This window comes from Catharus ustulatus, chromosome 30, assembly GCF_009819885.2.
Source record: "Catharus ustulatus isolate bCatUst1 chromosome 30, bCatUst1.pri.v2, whole genome shotgun sequence".
Classification (NCBI taxonomy): Eukaryota; Metazoa; Chordata; class Aves; order Passeriformes; family Turdidae; genus Catharus; species Catharus ustulatus.
The window spans coordinates 3,922,554-3,943,667 of NC_046250.1; the positions used below are offsets into that span (position 1 = coordinate 3,922,554).

Genomic DNA, 21,114 nt, shown 5'->3' on the forward strand with positions numbered 1-21,114 from the left:
TGGTTGGAGATGGATCATGGAAGGTGAGACCCCGGGAGCAGTTTCCCATAGGATTTCTGTCACTGGGGTTTTCTCTCCCAGCTCCTGGTGTTTTTCCTTCCTCCCAGCACTGAGTGGACGCTCCACGCCCCACGCCCTGTCTGTGCTGGATGATTTTCTTCCAGGATCCTTTCTCCTGCTGTGGCCCAGACTGACCCCGTCCTGGCTTGGAGCAGCTCTGGGCTCAAAGCCTCCAGGAAATTCCTCTCATCTGCCAGGTGCCAGAGCCAAAATCCTATCCGAACCCCCGGTAACCTCTGCCAGGTGATTCTCCTGCAGGAGGAAAATTGGGGTCCACGAGCTGCAGCCTCCAAAACTGGGGCTGCCCCAAAAATCTGGGGGGAAATACACCAAAAAATAAAGAGTTGGAACTGGAGTTTCATCGAGTTTTCCATGTGCCTGGGTTGTGTCAGGTTTATCCTGCCACGTGCAGGCACTGCTACCTCGGGCTTTGTGTTTTGGGGTGCCCGAGGTCCCGTGGCGCTGGGGGCTGGCACAGGTAGCCCCAGGGCCACCATCGACCCGCTGGGGGGCTCGGCGAGGCAGGGCAAGCCCGGCTTGGCTCGGGAGCCGGCGTTGGGCTGGGAGAGGGCTCCATGCTTCTGCCGTGAGTCACCGAGCAGCTTCTCCTGCCCTGTGCCCTGCAGGGGCCCCGGGCCCCCTCCCTGACGGGCTCTGGGGGTTCCCTGCACTGGGCAGCGCTTGCGGGACCCCAGAACCGCCCGTCCTGACGGGTCTGTACCCCCGCCCCAACGCTGAATTCCTGGGGAGCCTGAGGCTGCCGCCCCTTCCCCGTCCGCCCGCGGAGCTCCCCCGGGCTCCCCGCTCTTCCCCAGCGCCGGTACCTGGCACCGGGATGGCGAGGGGCGGAACGCCGGGGTCCCGGGGTCGGGATGAGTGGAATCCCGGGCCCCGAGGGGCGGGATGCCGGGGCAGGGATGCCAGGGGAGGGCGGGATGCCGGAGCGGAGGGCGGGATGCCGGAGCCGGGCCGGGCGCTCGGGGCTCTCTCCCGGGCCGCTCCGGCCCCGGCGCTCGGGGCCCGCCCGGCCAAAGTCCCTGCGCCATGAGCGGGGTCCCGGGCGGCCGCCGCCCGACCTTCTCCGGGCTCCCAGGTAGGGCCGGGGCCGGGGGCCGAGGGTCCTGGGGAGGCTCGGGGCGCTCGGAGCCCCGGTCCCAGTGTCGGTCCCCACAGGGGAGCGGGTGCTCGAGGAGGCGGCGGGCGCCCGGCAGCGCTGCGGGAACGGCGGCGGCTCCGTCCCGGGGACGCTGCTCTGCACCGACCGCCGCCTCGCCTTCCTGCCCGGCCAGGTGCGACGGGGACCCCGGGAGCGCTGGGAATAGCAGGAGCGGGACCGCGGGGGGGAACCCCTGCCCTGGCGCGACCCCATCCCACCGCATCCCGATCCCATTCCGACCCCATCCCACCGCATCCCGATCCCATTCCGAGCTCATCCCACCGCATCCCGATCCCATTCCGAACTCATCCCACCGCACCCCGGCCCTCGGCTCAGCCCCACCGCATCTTTGAGTCCCAGCCCAGCTCCATCCTAGCCCGTCCTTCCTCGTTTACTGCAGAACCTGCCGTGTTCACCCTGGGAACTCTGCAGGACATAGTGGGGGACAAGGCACAAGGGACATGGTCCAGATTCATCCCCACCACCCTTCCTGGGACACGCTGGGGTAGTTTCCAGCCCTCCCCACTCTCCCACAGGCTCCTGGCTCCCGTGGTCTCATCCACGCTGAGGGTGAGGTGGCCCTGCCCTGCATCCACAAACTGGTGGCAGGTAATGGAGACATGCGGGGGCACGAGGGATGAGCTGGGCGGGCTTCAGCTGGTCCTGACAGCCTCATCCCCCCGGCCCCAGCCAGCAGCTTCTCCAAGCCCAAGGTGCTGACGGCCGCCTCCACCCTCAAGTTCATCCCCGAGGAACTCGCTGTCTTCTGTCGGGATTTCCGCCTGCTCCACTTCTACTTCCCCGAGAACGGGTTGGCTCCGCAGGCGTTCCGGGTAAGCCAGGGAGGTGCAGAAGTGTTGTACTCACTCTGGGGTACCCCTCGGTTATGGGGAAGCCTCACACCCCACCCCTGGCTGCCCTCGCAGGTGGCCAATGCCATCGCACAGGCACGGGAGGCAGCCGCGTGGCTGGGGGACACTGCCGAGGGACCCGATGGCTGGTCCTACCCTAGCGAAGCCTCCCCAGAGGAGGAGGAGGAGGAGGAAGGTTTGTCCACCACCCTGCTCTTCGAGAGTCTGCGGGACTGGGAGAAGGAGCTGCAGCGTCTGGGTGCTGCGGGCTGGAGGGTGAGCGCTGTCAATGAGCGCTTTGACATGGCCCCCAGGTACAGTCCCGTCAGTTCCTCGGCGCTGTCTGAGCCACTGGCAACGGCACCTGTGATTTGGGGGACCCCACCCTGTGTCCCACCTTCCCACAGCCTCCCCCAGTACCTGTGGGTGCCCAGCGGGCTTCTGGACCATGACCTCAAGCGAACCTTTGCCCACTTCCAGGAGCGTCGGGTGCCTGTGAGTGCCTGGGCAGGCCCTGGCAGGGTGGGGGGCACTGGGAGGGGGATGTGGAGGCATCACCCCATTTCTCTTGCAGCGCCTGTGCTGGCACCACCCGGGTGGGGGGGACCTGCTGAGAGCTGCCAGCTTTCACCCGGCCTCAGAGCCAGGGAGCGAGGATGTGAGGTGGGTCCCGGGGGGCCCAGGGGGGCTGAGGGGGTGCCCCTGGCCTGGCCCCACCTGGGGCTTCCTGTGCCCCCCAGGTGCCTGGAGGCGCTGCTGCTGGGGGACCGCGGGCCCTGCGTGTTGGCCGACGTGGCCGAGCTGCCCACGCTCGCCGATATCCAGCTCGCCCACCTGAGGCTGCGGGCGCTCTGCCTGCCTGGTGAGTGGCACCGGGCAGACCCTGGGGACCCTCAAGCCCCCCGGGGGGGCTGGCCCTTCCCCTTTGCTGAAACCCCATCTCGTGGGATCCAGGTGCAGTGGCAGAGGAGAAATGGCTCTCGGCCCTGGAGGCGACACACTGGCTGGACCATGTCCGGTGAGCAGGGGACAAGGGGGCTCTTTGGGGTGTAGGGAGGCATTAGGGGGGAAACTCACCCTAAATCCCATGGTGGAATGCCCCCCCAGCCCCCCTGGGGGCACTGTAAGGTGATGGGGACACTGTGGTGGGTGCATGAGCCACTCGAATGGGTGACTGTGCATTTTGGGGTGCCTGAACCCCCTCCTTTGGCCCCCCAGCACCTGCCTGAGAAAAGCTGTGGAGGTGGTGTCGCTGCTGGCAGGGAAGCGCTGCTCCGTGGTCCTGCAAGGTGGGGGCACCAGGATGGGAGATGGAAAAGGATGGAGGGGGCTGGAAAGGGGCCCCCCCTCACTGCCTTGTCCCCCCAGAGCCCTCGGACCGGGACCTGAACTGCCTCCTGGCCTCTCTGGTGCAGCTCCTGGGGGATCCCCATGCCCGCTCCCTGCCTGGCTTCCAGAGCCTGGTGCAGCGGGAGTGGGTGGCAGCTGGACACCCCTTCCCACGCCGGCTGGGGCTGCTGTGCCGGGACGCCCCTCGAGAGGAGGTGAGACCCCCATTCCTGTCCCACCGGGATGACAGGAGTTGGGACCCTGCCTGGGAGGAGGTGACACCACTCTATCCCGTATCCTCCCTAGGCCCCCGTGTTCCTGCTGTTCCTGGACTGCACGTGGCAGCTCCTGTGGCAGTTTCCGGCAGATTTTGGCTTCACTGAGGCTTTTCTCCTGGCACTCCATGACAGCAGCTTCAGCCCCTACTTCAGCACTTTCCGCTTCAGCTGCCAGCGCCAGCGGGGCCACAGCAGCATGGTGAGGGGCAGGGGCACATTGCTAAATCCCCAAACCTGCCCATTTCACCCCTTCTCCTCACTCTATCTCAGTTTCTCCATCCCCATTTCAAACTGGGAATGGGCACCCCCAGACCTCCCATTTTTCCCCTTCTTTTCTCCGCCGTGCCTCAGATTCCCAAATGGGGCACTGACTTCCCAACTGTTCCCCCACAGCCCTGGCTCTCCAGCCAGACCTATCGGCCCATGGGGGGCTGGCAGGACGCTGGGGGGCACAGGGGAAGCCCCCGCACCTGCACCTTCCCCCCGGTCTGGGCCTGGGGGCAGCGCTACACCCGGCAGCAGCAGGAGCAGTTCCAGAACCCCATGGGACCCCCAACCCCGGCTGAGTCCCTGGCCCCAGGCACGGTGAGTGTGGCTGAGCTGGGGGCCTGCATCTTCCTTTGCCTCCTGTTTGTCCTTCTGGATGTCTTTTCCCTCCCTTTTCCCCTTAATCCCTGTGTTTCCCCCATTTCCTCTTTCAGCCCCTTTTATTCCTAATGCCTATCCTTTTCACCACACTTTTCCTCCCCCGTTTTCCCTTCACAACGGATTTCTCCCCTTCTTGTTTCCCCCTAATCCTTACTCCCTCTCATCCCTCAGCCCAGCTGGATTTCCCTTAATTTTTCCTAATCCCTGTTTTGCCCCTTTCCCAGCCTGGAGACCCCTGCCCGTGGAGAGGGTCCAGGCTGGTGCTGGTGCTGGTTAAGGGCTCGTTGTGCCCGCACGCCCTGCCCTGGTGGAGCCGTGCCCCCCTGCGCCCCCCGCACCGGGTGTCTCTGTCAGAGAGCCAGGGGACGCAGGGGGGGCTCCTGGGGCCCTGCCAGCCCCGCCCGGGGCTGCTCCTGCCCGGCACCGCTGGGCCGTGCATCCGGCTCTGGCACCGCTGCTACCTCAGGGGGCTGCCCCAGGAACAGGTACTGGGGAAACTGGGGCCTGGGGGTTCTGCTTTGGGGGGTTCCCGTTTGGGGGGTCCCAGTTTGGGGGGGTCCCAGCCTGTCCTGCTGCTTGGGCTGGGGGTGCGGCTGGACCTGACTCGTGTCCATCCAGGTAACCCTGTTAGTGTGTCCAGCAGCAGGGACAGATGGATGGACGGAGGGAGGTAGGGATGGATGGATGGACAGAGGGATGGATGGGTGGACGGAGGGGTGGATGGATGGATGGATGGATGGATGGATGGATGGATGGATGTTTGGATGGATGGATGGATGTTTGGATGGATGGATGGATGGATGGATGGATGGATGGATGGATGGATGGATGGATGTTTGGATGGATGTTTGGATGGATGGATGGATGGATGGATGGATGGATGGATGGATGGATGTTTGGATGGATGGATGGATGGATGGATGGATGGATGGACCCATGTCCATCCATCCTACCCTGTCTGTCCCTGTCCTGTGCTGGACATTCTGCCCCGTATCACCATCCTTGTGTCCCGGTCCCATGATGAACACTCCACCCTATCCATCTTCCCTGTCCCTGTGTTCCTGTCCCGTCGCTGTCCTATGTCCCTGCCCCATCCTCATGTCCCGTGTCCCCATGCCGTGCTGGATGTGTTCTCTTGGCAGCGTGGGCGTTTCGCCCCATCCCTGGCCGGGCTGACTGAGGAGCTGCAGCTGCTCCAGGACCGGCTCCATGCCTGGAACACGCAGAGACCCCACTGAGACCGCGGAGGGCACCTGAGCCCAGCCCAACTCTGGGATGCCACCGGGATCACTCAGGACTTGGGGCTCTGGAGCAGCCCGGTGCCTCCTGCTGCTCCCTGCAGCTGCTCCCAGCAACCTTTGGGTGCTTGGGTGTCCCGGGAAGGGCAGAGCGGCGGGTCCCGAGGTGTCCCCGATGCTGGACGGACACTGCGGGGTCATGAATTTCCATTAAATCTGTGCTGCCTCCATGAGGCTCGAGGAGCTCCGGGATGGGGATTGGAGGAGATGGGATGGGACTGGAATGGGGACGCTGCAGGAGCCGGACCTGGGACCTCTGGGATAATGGGGCACAGAGGGCACTCCTGGCCGCGAGGGCCATGTCGCGACAGAAGGGCAGCGACCCCTCCCGCCCACACCCAAGATGGCGGCGGCGCCTTCCCCGCTAACGTCACTTCCGGCCTGTCTCACGAACGCGGGGCTTGCGCGTTGACGTGCCGTGCGTCGTGCGTGCCGCCGTGCGTGCGGCGCCGCGCGCGCGGAGCGGGAGCGGGATAAGATGGCGGCGGGGCCGATTTCGGAGCGGAACCAGGGTGGGAGCGGCGGCGGTGTCCGGGGGCACCGGGGGGTGTCCGGGGGCACCGAAGGGGTGGTCGGGGGAGTGTCCGGGGCCACTGAGGGGAGATGGGGGGAACACTGAGGTGTATACCACGGGAGTCCTGTGGAGACTTTGGCTACACTAGGGGCGTTGTGGGGTGCTGTGGAGGGTTCTGGGGGAATGGGGAGTCCTTGGTGTATCCTCGATACACGACAAGGCACTGGAGGGGATTTTGAGCTCCCTAGGGACACGGGGAGGCGGCGCCGGCGGAGCTCCGGGTCCATGGTGGGCTGTGGTTTCCGAAAGGAAAAAGAGGGGCTGGGGAACCGCTGCCTGGGTTAAGGGCTGACGGGGAGGGGGCCTCGGGTTCGGGGGGCCTTGACTTGATTGACCGCGATTCCTCGCAGATGCCACGGTGTACGTGGGGGGACTGGACGAGAAGGTCAGCGAGCCCCTGCTCTGGGAGCTCTTCCTGCAGGCCGGGCCCGTCGTCAACACGCACATGCCCAAGGACCGGGTGACGGGCCAGCATCAGGGTGAGGGACCCCAGATGTCACCGAGGGGCAGAGCTGGGGGCGGGATTGGGGTATGGAACAGGGGGATCATCCTCTGCCCCTCAGGCGGTGTCGGGGGCCCAGAGTTTAAATTAAGTGGGGACTGAATCAGGTATTAGGTGGCATTTAAATGAAATCAAGGAGCTTTCAGTCAATAATTAAATGGGGTTTTACAATGAGCTGGAGTTTCAAAAAAAGGGGGTAGGTCTGGGCGGTCTCTTTCTGTCCTGAAGTCCTTTTAGGGTCTCCCATGAAATCCCTTTGAGGTCTCTTGCACCTCCCCTGAACCCCAACTGGTGTCCCCCAGGGTACGGTTTCGTGGAGTTCCTGAGTGAGGAGGATGCTGACTATGCCATCAAGATCATGAACATGATCAAGCTCTATGGAAAACCCATCCGAGTGAACAAGGCCTCGGCCCACAACAAGAACCTGGACGTGGGCGCCAACATCTTCATTGGCAACCTGGACCCTGAGATCGATGAGAAGCTGCTCTACGACACTTTCAGCGCCTTTGGGGTCATCCTGCAGACCCCCAAGATCATGCGGGACCCCGACACAGGCAACTCCAAGGGCTACGCCTTCATCAACTTTGCCAGTTTCGATGCGTCAGACGCAGCCATCGAGGCCATGAACGGGCAGTACCTGTGCAACCGCCCCATCACCGTGTCCTACGCCTTCAAGAAGGACTCCAAGGGCGAGCGGCACGGCTCGGCGGCTGAGCGGCTGCTGGCGGCTCAGAACCCCCTCTCCCAGGCCGACCGGCCCCACCAGCTCTTTGCAGACGCGCCCCCACCCCCATCCGTACCCACGCCCGTGGTCACCGCGCTGGGGCCTGGGGTGACCCCTCCAGGTGGGTGACACACCTGTGTGGGGCAGGGCTCAAGGTGCTGGCCCAGCATCCTGCTGCTCTGCCCTGTTTTCACATTGCCTCTCACAATTCCCACCTCCTTTCCCCTGGGCCCACATTGCTCTGTGTTCCAGGCCTGCCTCCCCCCGGCTCGTTCCCGCCGCCGGTGCCGCCGCCCGGAGCGCTGCCCCCCGGGATGCCCCCGGCCATGCCCCCCCCGCCGATGCCACCGGGTGCCGGAGCCCCCGGGCCCCCCTCGGGAGCCGCCCCGGCCGGGGGACACCCCCCACACCCTCACCCCTTCCCTCCAGGAGGGATGCACCACCCAGGTAAGGAGCTGGCTGGGAGCAGGGCTCAGCTTCTGCTGGGGATCCTCCTCTCGTCTCCCCTCATCACAGAGCGGGGGGTTGCAACTGCTGGAGGATTTGGGGAATTTCGGAAGTTGGTGCTGTCTGGGAGGCACCTGAGCAGGGAGAGGTGTTGGTTGCCTTGAGTTGGGAAGGTGTGGGGTGTGGGGAGACAGGGACATGAGAAGGAGGGAAGTCACATGGGAACATGGTGATGCAGAGAAGGAAGGCAGGAGCTAATTTTGGCATTAATAATTTAATGAAATCAGTTTTTTCCCTGATTCCCCGCATTTTGGCCCTGTGGTTCTGGGAAGGAGATGTGTCTGCATCTCAGCTCTGGATTCAAAAGCACAAATTTTGTGAAATGTACAGTTTAATGATTCTCTGGGATTTGTTTGATCCTGCAGCTCCAAAGCCACCCTAATTAGGGAGCTTTGTGTGATCCTCCTCTGGCCATGCCAGGAACAGATGCTGCAGGGCCTGAGCAGAGCCAATTACACCTGGCCAGGGAAAATCCCTGGCTTGGGAGGAAAGAATAATTTGTTTTGGTTTTTTTTAATGGGACAAAATGGGATAATTGGGAAGAAGGAAGTTTGGAGGGACCCTGGCTGCTCCAGCTGGAGCAGGGCAGCTCCAGCATTGGATTGCTCTGGGAGTTTGTCCAAAGTCTCCAGGGGTGGGGATTCCTCACTGTCCCAGGGCTGCACACACTTGCTGTCCCATCTCTTTTCCCACACACTTGCATCCAAGCCCTTTCCTCTTGCCCAAAAGCTCTGTGTGCCCTTCTCTTTAAAGCCCCTTTTTGGCAGCAGAAGCTCCTCTGCACCCATGCTTTCCAGACCCAGCTGGAATTTCAGTTCCTGGGAGTGCCTGGAGCTGCTTCCCGGCACCCCTAACTCCATCATCCCCCTAGGAATGCCACCGATGCAGGTGCACCACGGCCCGCCTGGGATGGGGCAGCACCACCCAGGACCACCGGGCTCCGGAGGGCAGCCGCCCCCCCGGCCCCCCCCCGGGAATGCCACACCCCGGCCCGCCCCCCATGGGGCTCCCCCCTCGGGGGCCACACTTCGGATCTCCGATGGGTGAGTGGGATCTGCTCTGGGGGCTCTGCTCAGGGGGTGGGAGGAGGGGGAGGCGCAGCGTGAAGCAAGACCGGGGCACCCAGCATCCCCCCACTCTGGGGTCTTCACAGAATTTCCTCGTTGTGACATGGGACCCCACAACCCCCCCTTTCTGGGATTTCCACAGCATTGGGGTGGTCCCTGAGGCCATTGTGCCCACGGGGGTCTGGGGAGAAATTTCTGTTTCTGGGATTCCCACTCAGAGGGAGTGTTGGCTGAACTGGGGGCACCTGCTGGATGTGGTGGGCACTTCCAGGGAAGTCTGGGAGGTGTGGTGGGGCCGTGCTCCTCCAGGGGGTTTGGGGTGGGCTCTGTTCTTTCCCCCAGCACTGACCCCCTGTCCCCCACAGGTCATCCCGGGCCGCTGCCGCACCACGGGCTCCGTGGGCCACCCCCGCTGATGCCGCCCCACGGCTACAACGGGCCCCCCCGGCCCCCCCCTTACGGCTACCAGAGGGTCCCACTGCCCCCTCGGCCGGCACAGAGACCCCCTGGAGTCCCCCCCCGGGGGCCCCTGCGGGGACCCCTGCCCTGAGAGGTGGGGGACTCTGCTCCCCATTCTCAGCCTTCCACTGCTCCTCCTGTCAACATTCCCGTTCCTGCAAAGGGCTGGGGGCCATCCTCTCCTCCCTTCCCTCCCCATTTCTTCCCCTTATTTCTTTTTGTAGTGTTAAATTTCCTAACCTCCCCACCTCCTCCTGTTTCTCTTCCCCTGGAAGATTTTCCAAGCTCCTTTTTACTGGATTTGTTTGTTTTGTATGGAAAGCAGTGGCCACCCACTTGCAAATAAAGGATTTGAGAACCAAAAGTGTTCCTGGATTGGGGATGAGGCTCTGCCTGTTTGTCACCAGCTGAGGTCTCTTCCCTGCTTGGGCCATTGGGAAGAACCAGGCTGGAGGGATTTGGGGCCTGAGGAGTGGCAGAGCTGATCCATGGTCTGATCACTGGGGAGCCTGGAAGAGCTGTGTGCTCTCTTCTGCTGCTCCGTGTGGAATCCTGTGCTTGAGCCATCGCTGCCCAAATCCAGGGAGCTGAGGTTTGTGGAGTATTTTGGTGCCAAGGTTTAGCCAAATTCAGGTTGGAGCCCCCTCCTTGTCCTTCACATCCAGAAATGGGAGAATCCCACATGTGCTGGTAGAATGAGTGGATTTAGGTGTAAGGGTTGGGATGTGTGGTGTGGGAATGGGGGTTCCCTGTGGTGCTGAGAGCCAGGGGGCTGAGGAGATCTCCAGTACTCAAAGGATCTGGTGATTCCTGTCTGGATCAAGGGAGCCCCAGGGTGGAATTTCTCCGCTCCTCAGTGTGGAAGCCACCAGGATCTACCCCGGGGCAGCCAATCTCCCTGCATGGACAGAATCATCATCCCCTTCTCCCCTGGAGTCATCCACTGTCATCCCCAGTTTTACCCCATCATCCCTGGTGTTAACCTGTCATTCCCAGTTACATCCTATCTTTCCCCTCATTGTAGTCCATTGTCAGCCCTGACTTTCTCCCTTTTCCTCCCATTTTATCCCATTCCACCCTCACTTTATCCCATCATCCCCCTATTTTTACCCTATTCCCCCCAGTTCTATCCCACTCCCCATGTTTTAGGCCCTGGCAGATCAGGATGGGGCCCTCGGGACAGGAGGAGCCATCATCTGTCCTGCTGCCAAGCCTGTTCCCTCTGATGATCCACAAAAACACCCCGGGGCCAAGCAGGCCAAAGCCAAGCAGGGAATCTGGAGCTCTGCGGTGACAGTGGCACTGGCAGTGGCACATGAGTCACCGGGTGCCTGAGGATGTGGCACTCGCGCTCCTCTCACTCCTCGCTCCCCCCGGGGCTGGGGCTCACCGAGTGCGTGATCTCGTAGGGCACAGCCTGGATCCTGGTGCTGCCCGTTTCTCGGGGATGCTCCTTGACCGCCAGCCTTGTCCTGCATTTCCATCCCCCTTTGAGGCTTTTTTTCCCAACAATAGATGCCACAATTGCTTCTCGGCTCCTGGATTTCTAAATCCGTCCCTGTGCTGGCACCAGCAGTGCAGACTGGTCCCCATCCCTGTTTTCCAGTCCGAGGGGTGAAGTGCTAATCTTGATGGATCCTGGCAGATTGTGAGGCTTTGGGGTTGACACCCTGGAAGCTGGGACTGGGTCAGCTCATTGCAGGGGATGCAGGAGGAGGGGGGTTCAGGGAAGGTTGGGGCTCTGGGAATGTGGGGATGCAGGATGAAGGGGCTCTGGGAACACTGGAATTCCAGTGAAGGGGGCTCAGGGAAGATCTTGCTTCTGGGAGCACTCCCAGCCCTGCTCAGTGAACTCAGCCGGTCCCAGGAGCACCCAGCACCCATAGCCCTGGGGATATGGGGCTGAAGAACTGCGGGTCCCGGTTTGCCTCTCTCGGGAAGCGATCCATGGGAAATGGGGATCGCTTTGGACATCCCATTCTGCGATGTGCATCTCCAGCACGAAAAAAAAAAAAAATTCATCGAGGGCTTTTGTGCCGTATCGTAGCCTAGGGGCCGAGTCTGGCCAGCCCAGGCAGGGACGATTTGATCCCCAAAAAATCCCAATCCAGCCTCGCGGAGGCCGTGACTCAGCCGTGACGGGGGCGGGGGGCGGGCTGAGCTTCGCCGAAGGATCCGGGGGGGCCACGGGCTGATGCCCCCATCCCACCAGCCGCTCCCCGCCATCCGCAGTCTCCGGAGCGGCTCCATCCCGGGAACCCCGATCCCGCGGGAGCTCCGCATCCCGGGAGATCCATCGCCCCCCCCTCGGTGGGGCGAGCCCCCTCCCCCGCCGAGCCCCCCCGGTTCTCCGCGTGCCGCGGTTGATCCCTCCCTTCCCGGGGCTGCGCCGATGGACTCTGCCAGCGCTCTGTGTGTGCGGCGGAGGCTGCGGCGGTAGCGCTGCTCCTCGGGAGCTGCTGTCGCGCCGTGTCGCTGACAGAGCATCCTCTTTCTCCTCCGTATCCCTCCCTGAGCATCCTTCCTCGCCGGAGCATCCCCCTCGCCGGCGCCGGAGCTTGAGCAGGGCGAAGGCTGAGCCAGGTAAGGGGGAACAAAACGGGTTTGTACCCCACGTCCCCCCTCCCCGCGGCGTTAATCGGCGTCCTCGGAGCCTCTGATGGATTCGGGGTTCGGCTTCCCCTTCGCACTTGCTGTGGCCATTTTGTCCTGGAAATCCTTCTCTGGAGCCCAACTCTGCCTTTGGATGTGCGTTTTTTGGTGGCTCCTGTCATCTCCCGCGCCGTCCTGTGACCGCAGAGCAGCCGGAGGGGATCGGGAATTCGCCGCAGGGATGGGAGGGGGCAACCGGGGGGTTTTGGGGAAGGGGTAGCAAGGGGAGTGTTGGGGGGTGACCTTGGACACAAGCGATTTCCAACTCTTCCCCCTTGTCGCCATGTTCCTGGCGTTCCGCAGGGAGGCTGGGGGCTGCGGGGGGAGCGGGTGGGGAATGCAGACCCCCCGTGTGAGAACCCCGGGGGTTTTGGAGCGCATGGTTGCATCAATCCTTGGCTCCGCTTGGCTGCATGGCAGGAGGAGATGGATCCAGACCCGATAACCTTGTCCAGAGCTGTCCAACGCCACGACGGGGCTGCAAGGCCAGCGGCATGTTCAGCCCCCAGACAGGCATTTTTGGGGTTCTCCCTGACTCCTGTATTTCAGGGACTGTGGGATTTCTGACTCCCTTGTGAGATCAAACCCCTGATCTCACCCAGCACTGGCTCCTGGCGTTGGCTTGGCCGCTCAAGGCTCCCTGGTTTGTACGGCTCTCTGTCACGGAGCCAGCGGTGACCTTGCTCCCCAGCCCATCCTTTTACTCACCGTGCACCCAGCCTCTCCTGCTCCCCCATTCCTTCTCCCGGCCCCCAACACCTCCTGGTCTGTGGAATGCCAGCCCCACATTGGGAGGTTCCAAAGGGAACCACAAGCCTGGCTGGAGCAAAATGACCTTGGTCGTGGATTGGCCCCTTCCAGGAGCCTCACAGGCCCTTGGGACCCCCAGGGAGGGGACTGGGGTCTCCCTCCAGCCAGAGGGGAGGACACGGGAGAAATTTGCCATTTTATCCTGTAAAAACACCTGCCTGGCTCTGCTCAGGAGTGAGGGCCCTTGCTGTGCTGCAGCCCCCCTCCCTCCAGGGTTTCCAAAGGGCTAAATTTAGCGTCCCTGCATGCCCTGTCCCCTCGCTTGGGCAGGGGGGAACACATCTCCGGCTGCGTCCCTCTGCCCGCAGCTCCTTCCCGCCTCGCCAGTGACAAAAATAGCTCTGGGGGGGTCACGACGGCCCCTGCGGGTGGAGCAGCAGCATCGGGCTGGGGGCCTGTGGGTCCATCCCTGTCACGAGCCGAGCTGGGCTCTGTGCAGTGGGTGTGGGGATGCTGGGCTGGGGAGGAGGGGGTGGCATGCTGGGATGTGAGGGGACAAGGAGATGCCACCCCCAGGTATCTGGATGCCCCTCTCCTCCCCCAGGGCTGGACCCCGGGGGACTCGTGGTACCCCCAGCCCGCACTGGCCGGGTCAGCATCTGCCGGTGCTGGCATCTCCCGCAGTAAATCCTGCCTGGCAGCTTCCGCAGTGAGCGTGGCCTGCCACACGTGGGTCACTGTCACTCGAGAGACCCTTCCGAGGGATCCTCTGTACCAAACCTGGAGCCACCCACCCGGGGCATGGCTCTGCTGGGAGGGTCTGGGGACCCCCATGCCCTTGGAGGCTGATCCCCTCATCCTTTCTGTGGTGCCCAAGGAAGTGGGGGGCTTCACTCCAGACCTGCTGATGGCCTTGTTTTTTGGGGTGACTCGCAGTCCTGGGGGAATAGACTGGGGATGCTCAGGGTGGCCATGCCCCTGATGTTTCCCCCAGGTCCCCCTGTCCTTTGGGATGAATGTGGAAGGGATGGATCCAGGGGGACTGAGGGGTCCCAGTGAACTGTGGGGCCTGGAATCCCCCAAGTGAGGGGAAGGGGGCTGGCATGGAGCCAGTGGTTCTCAGGCTGTCTGCTCCAGCACCCACTGCACCCCGTGGTGACCTGCCTGCCACTTCACTGGGGAGTCTCCAAATCCTCCCGTTTCCATCTGAGATGGAAAAAAAAAGCAAAGTGGAATGCAGGGCCACTACCACCCAACCTCAGCCCTGGTTGTGTCCGGGCTTCCCAGGTCCAGGCCGGCATCCAGGGTCCTCCTGCACCCCGTTCCACGGATGGGTAGCGCCGCCTCCCCTCTCCCCGCACCCCGGGCCTGAGGGCGCAGCCCCCGAGCAGAGACCCCCCCTGCACCCCCAGCGCCCCGTCCGATCCCACCGGCACCATGGACGAGTCGTTCCGGGACCGGACCGCGTTCATCCGCGGCGCCAAGGACATCGCCAAGGAGGTGAAGAAGCATGCAGCCAAGAAGGTGAGCCGGGGCATGGACCGAGTGCAGGATGAGTACACCCGGCGCTCCTACTCCCGCTTTGAAGAGGAGGAGGACGACGAAGACTACGCGCCCCAGGACGGCTACTACCGGGGGGGCGAGGGGGCCAACGAGGAGGAGGGGGTGTCCAGTGATGCCACTGAGGGCCACGACGAGGAGGATGAGATCTACGAGGGCGAATACCAAGGGATCCCCCGGCAGGAGTCACTGAAGGGGGGGGAGCGCCTGGGGGCCGCGGCGGCCCCCGGCGCTTTCGACGACAGCGAGGGGCAGCGGAGGAAGGACCGGGAGGAGCTGGCGCAGCAGTACGAGCTCATCCTGCAGGAATGTGGCCACGGCCGCTTCCAGTGGACCCTCTACTTTGTCCTGGGCCTGGCCCTCATGGCTGACGGCGTCGAGGTGTTTGTGGTGGGCTTTGTCCTGCCCAGCGCTGAGAAGGACATGTGCCTCTCCGACTCCAACAAGGGCATGCTGGGTGAGGAGAGGGGCACGGGGGGCAAGAGCGGGATGTGGAAGTCGTGGATGAGGGAGAGTCATGGGACAGGGGGGACAGGAGGGTCAGGGCAACATGGAAGGGCACTGGGAGATGTGGGGAAGTCCCATGGGGGATATGGGGATACAGACAGACGTGTGGAATGTAGGGGGGACACAAGGACATGTTGGGGGAGCAGAGAAGCACAGGAGGGTGGGACACAGGGAGCTGAGGATGGAGAAGGCATGGGGGGCTCAGGGAGATGTGGGGGGCTCATAGGGGCTATGGGAGAAGGAAGAATTGGGAGGCCATGAGGTATAGGGTCCAGGAAGGGATGTGGGGACAAGGAGCCCCGGGCATAGGGCTCCCACCACGCTGGTCCCCACATGAGCAATGGCGAGGGGCAGCTGCAGGAAGTGAGCTCAGGAACTTGGGCTGATTAGTGGAGCCTGAGACTGAGTTTGGAGAGCCATGAGGGGCTTTGTTCGATTGCTTCCCTCTTCTCTGTGATGCCTGCCAGAGCCTGACACCCCCCCAAATCCCAGGGGGTACCAGTGCCCCCCACCTCTGAGATCTGGCAATCCTGGGACAGGGGGAGGGGCTGGGTGTGGGGTCCTGGGGGCACATCCTCCTCCCATGTCCCACAGTCCCTGGGCAGAGCAGGGGGACAGCCCCGACCACCCCTTCACATGGGATTCTGTCCCCTCCCTTCAGGGTCTTGAGGAGAGGGTCCCTGCCTACGCCCCACCCCCAGTGCTGAGGGTGCTCTCCCTCCTCCAGGGGTGCAGGTCCTCGGGTCCCCCAGGACTGACCTCGCTGTGTGTCCCCCTCCCAGGACTCATCGTGTACCTGGGCATGATGGTGGGCGCGTTCGTGTGGGGCGGGCTGGCCGACCGGCTGGGCCGAAGGCAGTGCCTCCTCATCTCCCTCTCCGTCAACAGCGTCTTCGCCTTCTTCTCCTCCTTCGTCCAGGGCTACGGCACCTTCCTCTTCTGCCGCCTGCTCTCGGGTGTGGGGTAAGGGGGGCCCAGCTGTGGAGGGACCCCCAGATCAGGGGCTGATCTCCCCCCGTGCGGTGGGATGTGGGGCGGGGGGTGATGCCACTCCCTCCCCTCCATCCCCAGCATCGGCGGCTCCATCCCCATCGTCTTCTCCTACTTCTCGGAGTTCCTGGCACAGGAGAAGCGCGGGGAGCACCTGAGCTGGCTCTGCATGTTCTGGATGATCGGGGGCATCTACGCTTCTGCTATGGCCTGGGCCATCATCCCCCACTACGGTAGGAGCCCCGGGCCGGTGGCGCACAGGGGGTGCGCCGGGGCTCGGCCCCACCACCGTGTCCTGTCCCTGTCCAGGCTGGAGCTTCCAGATGGGCTCTGCGTACCAATTCCACAGCTGGAGGGTCTTTGTCCTCGTCTGCGCCTTCCCCTCGGTCTTTGCCATCGGGGCGCTCACCACAATGCCTGAGAGCCCACGCTTCTACCTTGAGGTGGGGGTCCAGGGGGCATGGCTGTGTCCTGGGGGGAATCTGAAGTGAATCAGGGACCTGGAGTGGAGGGAGGTGTGAGGGCCCCCAGAAAGAGACCCTCAGGTGGGGGTGGAGATGGGGCAACCCAGACAGGGACCCCCAGGGGGTGGCGAGGACTGGACAGGAAGCCCCAGATGGGTTTTGGAGAGGTGTGGAACTGGGCAGGACCCCCCAAGTGAATGATGGGACCCAGCCAGGGACTCCAGAGGGATGGAGGGACCCTGAAGAGGTGATGAAGATGGTGGAGGGATCCCCAGGTGGGTGGCAGGACCTAGGTGGGCGGTGGAACCCAGGCAGGGATCGCTGATGGGGTTGTCAGGGTCCAGGTTTGGGGTGTCCCAGGGTGACCTGTCCCTGCCCTCACAGAATGGGAAGCACGACGAGGCCTGGATGGTGCTGAAGCAAGTCCATGACACAAACATGAGGGCCAAGGGCCACCCTGAGAGGGTCTTCTCGGTAAGGATCCCTCAGGGCTGAGCCCTGGGGTCCCCAGCATCCCAAGCAAGGGTGGGGTGTCCTCCAGGAGCAGGGGTGCAATTCCCACCTCCGGGAAAAGCACCACCTGGGGGATGAAGTGCTGCTGTAACGGGGAAACTGAGGCACAAGGCAGGGTCCTGGTGCCTCCCAGTGTTCCCAAACTGTCCCACCCACAGGTCACCCACATTAAGACCATCAAGCGGGAGGACGAGCTCATCGAGATCCAGTCGGACACCGGGACGTGGTACCGGCGCTGGCTGGTCCGATGCCTCAACCTGTCCCAGCAGGTGAGGCCGGAGCCACCCAGGGGTCCCTGTGCCCCATGTGCCCCCTGTCACCTCCCGTGTCCCTCTGCAGGTCTGGAGCAACTTCCAGCAGTGCTTCGTACCTGAGTACCGGCGGGTGACGCTAATGATGATGGCGGTGTGGTTCACCATGTCCTTCAGGTGCTGAGGGGTGGGATGGGATGGGATGGGGTGGGATGGGGTGGGATGGGATGGGATGGGACGGGATGGGATGGGATGGGATGGGATGGGATGGGGTGGGATGGGATGGGATGGGACGGGGTGGGATGGGATGGCACTGAGTGGGACAAAGCAGAACAAGTATCGCTGCAATAGCACAGGCTGGCACTGGGAACTCAGGGCTGGCCCTGGGAGCCCTGGGCCAGCACTGGGAACCCCAGGCGTGTGGTGCCTGCTCACCCCTGTCTCCGCAGCTACTATGGGCTCACCGTGTGGTTCCCAGACATGATAAAGCACCTGCAGAGCATTGAGTACGCGTCGCGCACAAAGCTCTTCACGCGTGAGAAGGTTCGGCACTTTACCTTCAACTTCACCCTGGAGAACCAAGTGCACCGTGCTGGGGAGTATTACAATGACAAGTGAGTGAGGGGAGGCTGAGCCTGGGGTTGCTGAGCCTGGGGCTGCACGGCACAGGGGTGGGGGGCATCTGGGGCCTCCCTCCTGTCCCCCCATGCAGGTTCATCGGGCTGAAGATGAAGTCGGTGACGTTTGAGGACTCGCTCTTTGAGGAATGTTACTTCGAGGACATCACTTCCAGCAACACCTTCTTCAAGAACTGCACCTTCATCTCCACCGTCTTCTACAACACAGGTGGGGGAATGGGACCCCCAGATACATGCAGGGGGTCACCCACCAGGGTGGCCCCCAGGGTTTTTGAGGGAGGTGGGGGCAAGCCATGAGGTTGGAGGAGGGTCCAGGAAAGTCCCCAGTGGCTTGATGGCATTGAGGTGGTAGAGATAATGTGACCCACCAGGGTGGATCCCAAGGGGGTGATGGAGGTGTGATTGACCCAGCAGGTGGGAAGGGCCAGGCAGCTTTGCAAGGAGATGGGGTGACCCTGTGTCCCACTGTCCCCCCAGATCTCTTTGAGTACAAGTTCATCAATAGCCGGGTGGTGAACAGCACGTTCCTGCACAACAAGGAGGGCTGCCAGCTGGACTTCAGCGATGACAACAACGCCTACATGATCTACTTTGTCAGCTTCCTGGGCACCCTGGCTGTGCTCCCTGGAAACATCGTCTCGGCCCTGCTCATGGACAAGATCGGCCGCCTGCGCATGCTGGGTGGGCAGGGGGCCTGGTCTGGCTTTGGCAGGGTGGGGCTGGGGAATCCTGGAAGTGCCTTCCAGCCCAAACCAGGCTCTGCCATCTTCTTAATCCACCTCCTGCCTGCTGGGTCACTTCATCGCCATCACCTTTCGGGGACTAACCCAGGGGGTCACCCCAGCTCCATCACCCCTTTGGGGACATTCCTGATCCTCCTCCCAGCTGCTGGTCACCTCCATCTCTGTTGATCTCTTGGGGACCTCCCTGTCCCTGCTGGTGGGTCATCAGACCCCCATCTCCCTCTCCCTTTTGGCACTCTCAGCACCCCAGTCCCACCTCCTGTCTCAGTTTCCCTGTGTTCTGACATGTCCATGTGTCCCCCAGCTGGCTCCAGTGTCATGTCCTGCATCAGCTGCTTCTTCCTGTCCTTTGGGAACAGCGAGTCTGCCATGATTGCTCTGCTCTGCCTCTTTGGGGGGGTCAGCATTGCCTCCTGGAATGCACTCGACGTGCTCACCGTGGAGCTGTACCCCTCCGACAAGAGGTGGGGGCCTGGAATGGAGGTTTTGGGTGCAAGGAGAGAGGTTTTGGATGCTGGGTGGGGGGTTTTAGAAGCTGGGTGCCAGGTGTGGATGTTTTTGGGTGTCAAGTGGGAGGCTTTGGGTGCTGGGGGCAATATTTTGGGGGCAGGTGGAAGAGTTTGGGTTCTGGGTGATGCATGTGGAGTGCTCGTCGGGAAGTTTTGGATGCTGAGGTACCAACTGCTGGGTACAGGTCTTGGGGTGCTGGGTTACCAGCTGCTCAGTACCTGTTTCTGGGTGCTACCTGCCAGCCCTTGGCTGCCAGGTACTCATTTTGGGTTGCTGCATGCACATTTAAGGGTTTTGAGTTCCCATTTTGGAGTGCCAGGTGCCTGTTTCAGGCACAGGCCTGCACCTCTGCAGGTGCCCCCCGATGTTGGGTACCCACCCCTACCCCTGGAGGTGCCCCCACCAACTCCAGCCCTCCCCATCCTTCCCAGGACGACGGCGTTTGGGTTCCTGAACGCGCTGTGCAAGCTGGCGGCCGTGCTGGGCATCAGCATCTTCACGTCCTTTGTGGGCATCACCAAGGCCGTGCCCATCCTGTTTGCCTCAGCCGCGCTGGCCCTCGGCAGCTCCCTGGCCCTCAAACTGCCCGAGACACGGGGGCAGGTCCTGCAGTGATGGGGGGCTGGGGGAGAGGGACTCCCTCCCCGGGGCACCCCCAAATCCAGCGTTTCCCCCCTCGTGCCCCTGGGATTAGTCGCGTTAGACACTGTGAAACGTCTTCTTGGAGCATTTGGGATCTTTTTCATTTGCACTTGGACCTCCCCCACCCCAGATCCCCCTGTACCTCCAAAACCTCCTCAACACCTCAAACTCTCCCCGGTCCCCAAAACTCCCCCTGGACTCCCCATTCCCCCCTCAACCTTCAATACCTTCCTCAGGCCCCCAATTTCTTTTCTTGGTGTCACCCCGTATGTGAGTTGCTGCTCATTCCTGGGGGGCTGTGGGACAGGATTTAGGGGGGCCCTGGCATCGAGGGGGGATGACACAGGCCCTCTGAACCCCCATATCTCTGTGTATCCCCCCAAATCCCTGCTGAGCCAAGGAGGAGGAGGAGGATGAAGTCTCTGAATGTGGGGGGAGGGTCCCCTTGTGCCTCAGTTTCCTCATCCCTGTGGAGGGCACTCAGCAGGGTTCCCCAGACCCCCATGGATTTGGGGGAGGGCATCTAGGGGTGGCCTGCTGGGGAGAAAGAGCCCTTGGGGTGCCTCAGCAATGCCTCGGGGCGGGGGGACACAGGATAATAGGGTGCAGCAGTTGGGGGTGTAGAATCCCCTTGGGACTCCCTGACAATTTTAGGGTGTCCCCCCCTTAAAGCACATGCCCCATTCCCCCAGGGTCCCTCCACTTTTGGGTGCCCAACTTTTAGGGTGCAAAGCACAGTCCCCCCCAGCCCCAGCCCTTGGTCTCATTTGGGGTGCAGCAGTGGGGGACCCCCAAAACTGCCAGTTAGTGATTTTTAAGTGATTTTTAAAGGATTTCCCCTATTAGAGGGAGGCTGGAGTAGGTGAGCAGGGGTGTGGGGAGCTCCCTGCACCCTCTTTTCCTCCTCCCAGCCCCTTTCCCTCCCTGCATCCCCATGTCCCCCCCACATCCCCTTTTAAGCCCTCCACCACAATATTACCCTGCACCCCCTTTTACCTCCCCCCAGCCCAAAACCACCAGCGGTTTGTAAAGCACAAACAGCCCCTACCCCCCAAAAAAATTGGGGTACAAGGGGTCCCAGTGCTGTGCCCTCCTCAAAAGAAATCGGGGTTCAGGGGGGTCCAGTGCTGTGCCCTCTCCAAACCTGGGGTTTGGGGGGGTCCCCCATGCTCTGCCCCCCTTGCCAATCAGCCCCACAGGGCAGGGTCGGTCAGAGCCGCCTGGGAGCTCCCCCCTCCCATCCCCAGGGCAGCCCCCTCCCATTCCAAGCAGCCCCCATGTGCTTTGTCCCCTCCTTGGTGTAGCTGGTCCTTGGGGCCCCCCCCCGGCCCCCGTGTAGCTCTGTCGTGCTGTGCTGTAGTTTCAGGTGTTTGTAAATTAATTAAAATGGAAAAAACATCCCAAAAAAGCACAAAATTACCCAAATCCCCACCCCCCACAA

General features: G+C 62.6%; 3 protein-coding genes across 3 annotated transcripts; all 3 read left to right on the plus strand.

Moving 5' to 3' along the window:
• The first annotated feature begins 1,104 nt into the window (after window positions 1–1,104).
• Window positions 1,105–5,791, plus strand: MTMR11 (myotubularin related protein 11). The gene is given in 15 exon segments (XM_033082688.1): window positions 1,105–1,167; window positions 1,170–1,349; window positions 1,753–1,825; window positions 1,907–2,049; window positions 2,143–2,381; window positions 2,475–2,562; window positions 2,642–2,730; window positions 2,808–2,929; window positions 3,022–3,085; window positions 3,286–3,356; window positions 3,436–3,611; window positions 3,703–3,873; window positions 4,068–4,259; window positions 4,547–4,807; window positions 5,465–5,791. Coding segments are annotated over 15 exon segments (2,028 nt in total). The 3' UTR covers window positions 5,561–5,791.
• Window positions 5,792–6,083: 292 nt separating this feature from the next.
• Window positions 6,084–9,638, plus strand: SF3B4 (splicing factor 3b subunit 4). The gene is given in 7 exon segments (XM_033082689.2): window positions 6,084–6,132; window positions 6,545–6,673; window positions 6,999–7,541; window positions 7,673–7,867; window positions 8,799–8,890; window positions 8,892–8,970; window positions 9,360–9,638. Coding segments are annotated over 7 exon segments (1,257 nt in total). The 5' UTR covers window positions 6,084–6,098; the 3' UTR covers window positions 9,545–9,638.
• Window positions 9,639–11,621: 1,983 nt separating this feature from the next.
• SV2A (synaptic vesicle glycoprotein 2A) lies at window positions 11,622–21,071 on the plus strand. The gene is made up of 13 exons (XM_033082865.2): window positions 11,622–12,036; window positions 14,143–14,872; window positions 15,705–15,885; window positions 15,994–16,145; window positions 16,222–16,355; window positions 16,761–16,850; window positions 17,048–17,158; window positions 17,229–17,317; window positions 17,590–17,754; window positions 17,853–17,986; window positions 18,256–18,459; window positions 18,826–18,985; window positions 19,463–21,071. Exons 2-13 carry the CDS (start codon window positions 14,293–14,295, stop codon window positions 19,644–19,646), a joined length of 2,184 nt encoding a protein of 727 aa, XP_032938756.1. The 5' UTR covers window positions 11,622–12,036; window positions 14,143–14,292; the 3' UTR covers window positions 19,647–21,071.
• Window positions 21,072–21,114: the final 43 nt, after the last annotated feature.

What these genes read in the sequence shown, in the direction of transcription:
- SV2A (XM_033082865.2), top strand. Translation starts at nt 14,293, where the DNA reads ATGGACGAGTCGTTCCGGGACCGGACCGCGTTCATCCGCGGCGCCAAG. An exon ending in CGCCTGCTCTCGGGTGTGGG is followed by an intron (nt 15,886 to 15,993) that starts GTAAGGGGGGCC and finishes CTCCATCCCCAG; the next exon opens with CATCGGCGGCTCCATCCCCA. An exon ending in CACCGTCTTCTACAACACAG is followed by an intron (nt 17,987 to 18,255) that starts GTGGGGGAATGG and finishes CTGTCCCCCCAG; the next exon opens with ATCTCTTTGAGTACAAGTTC.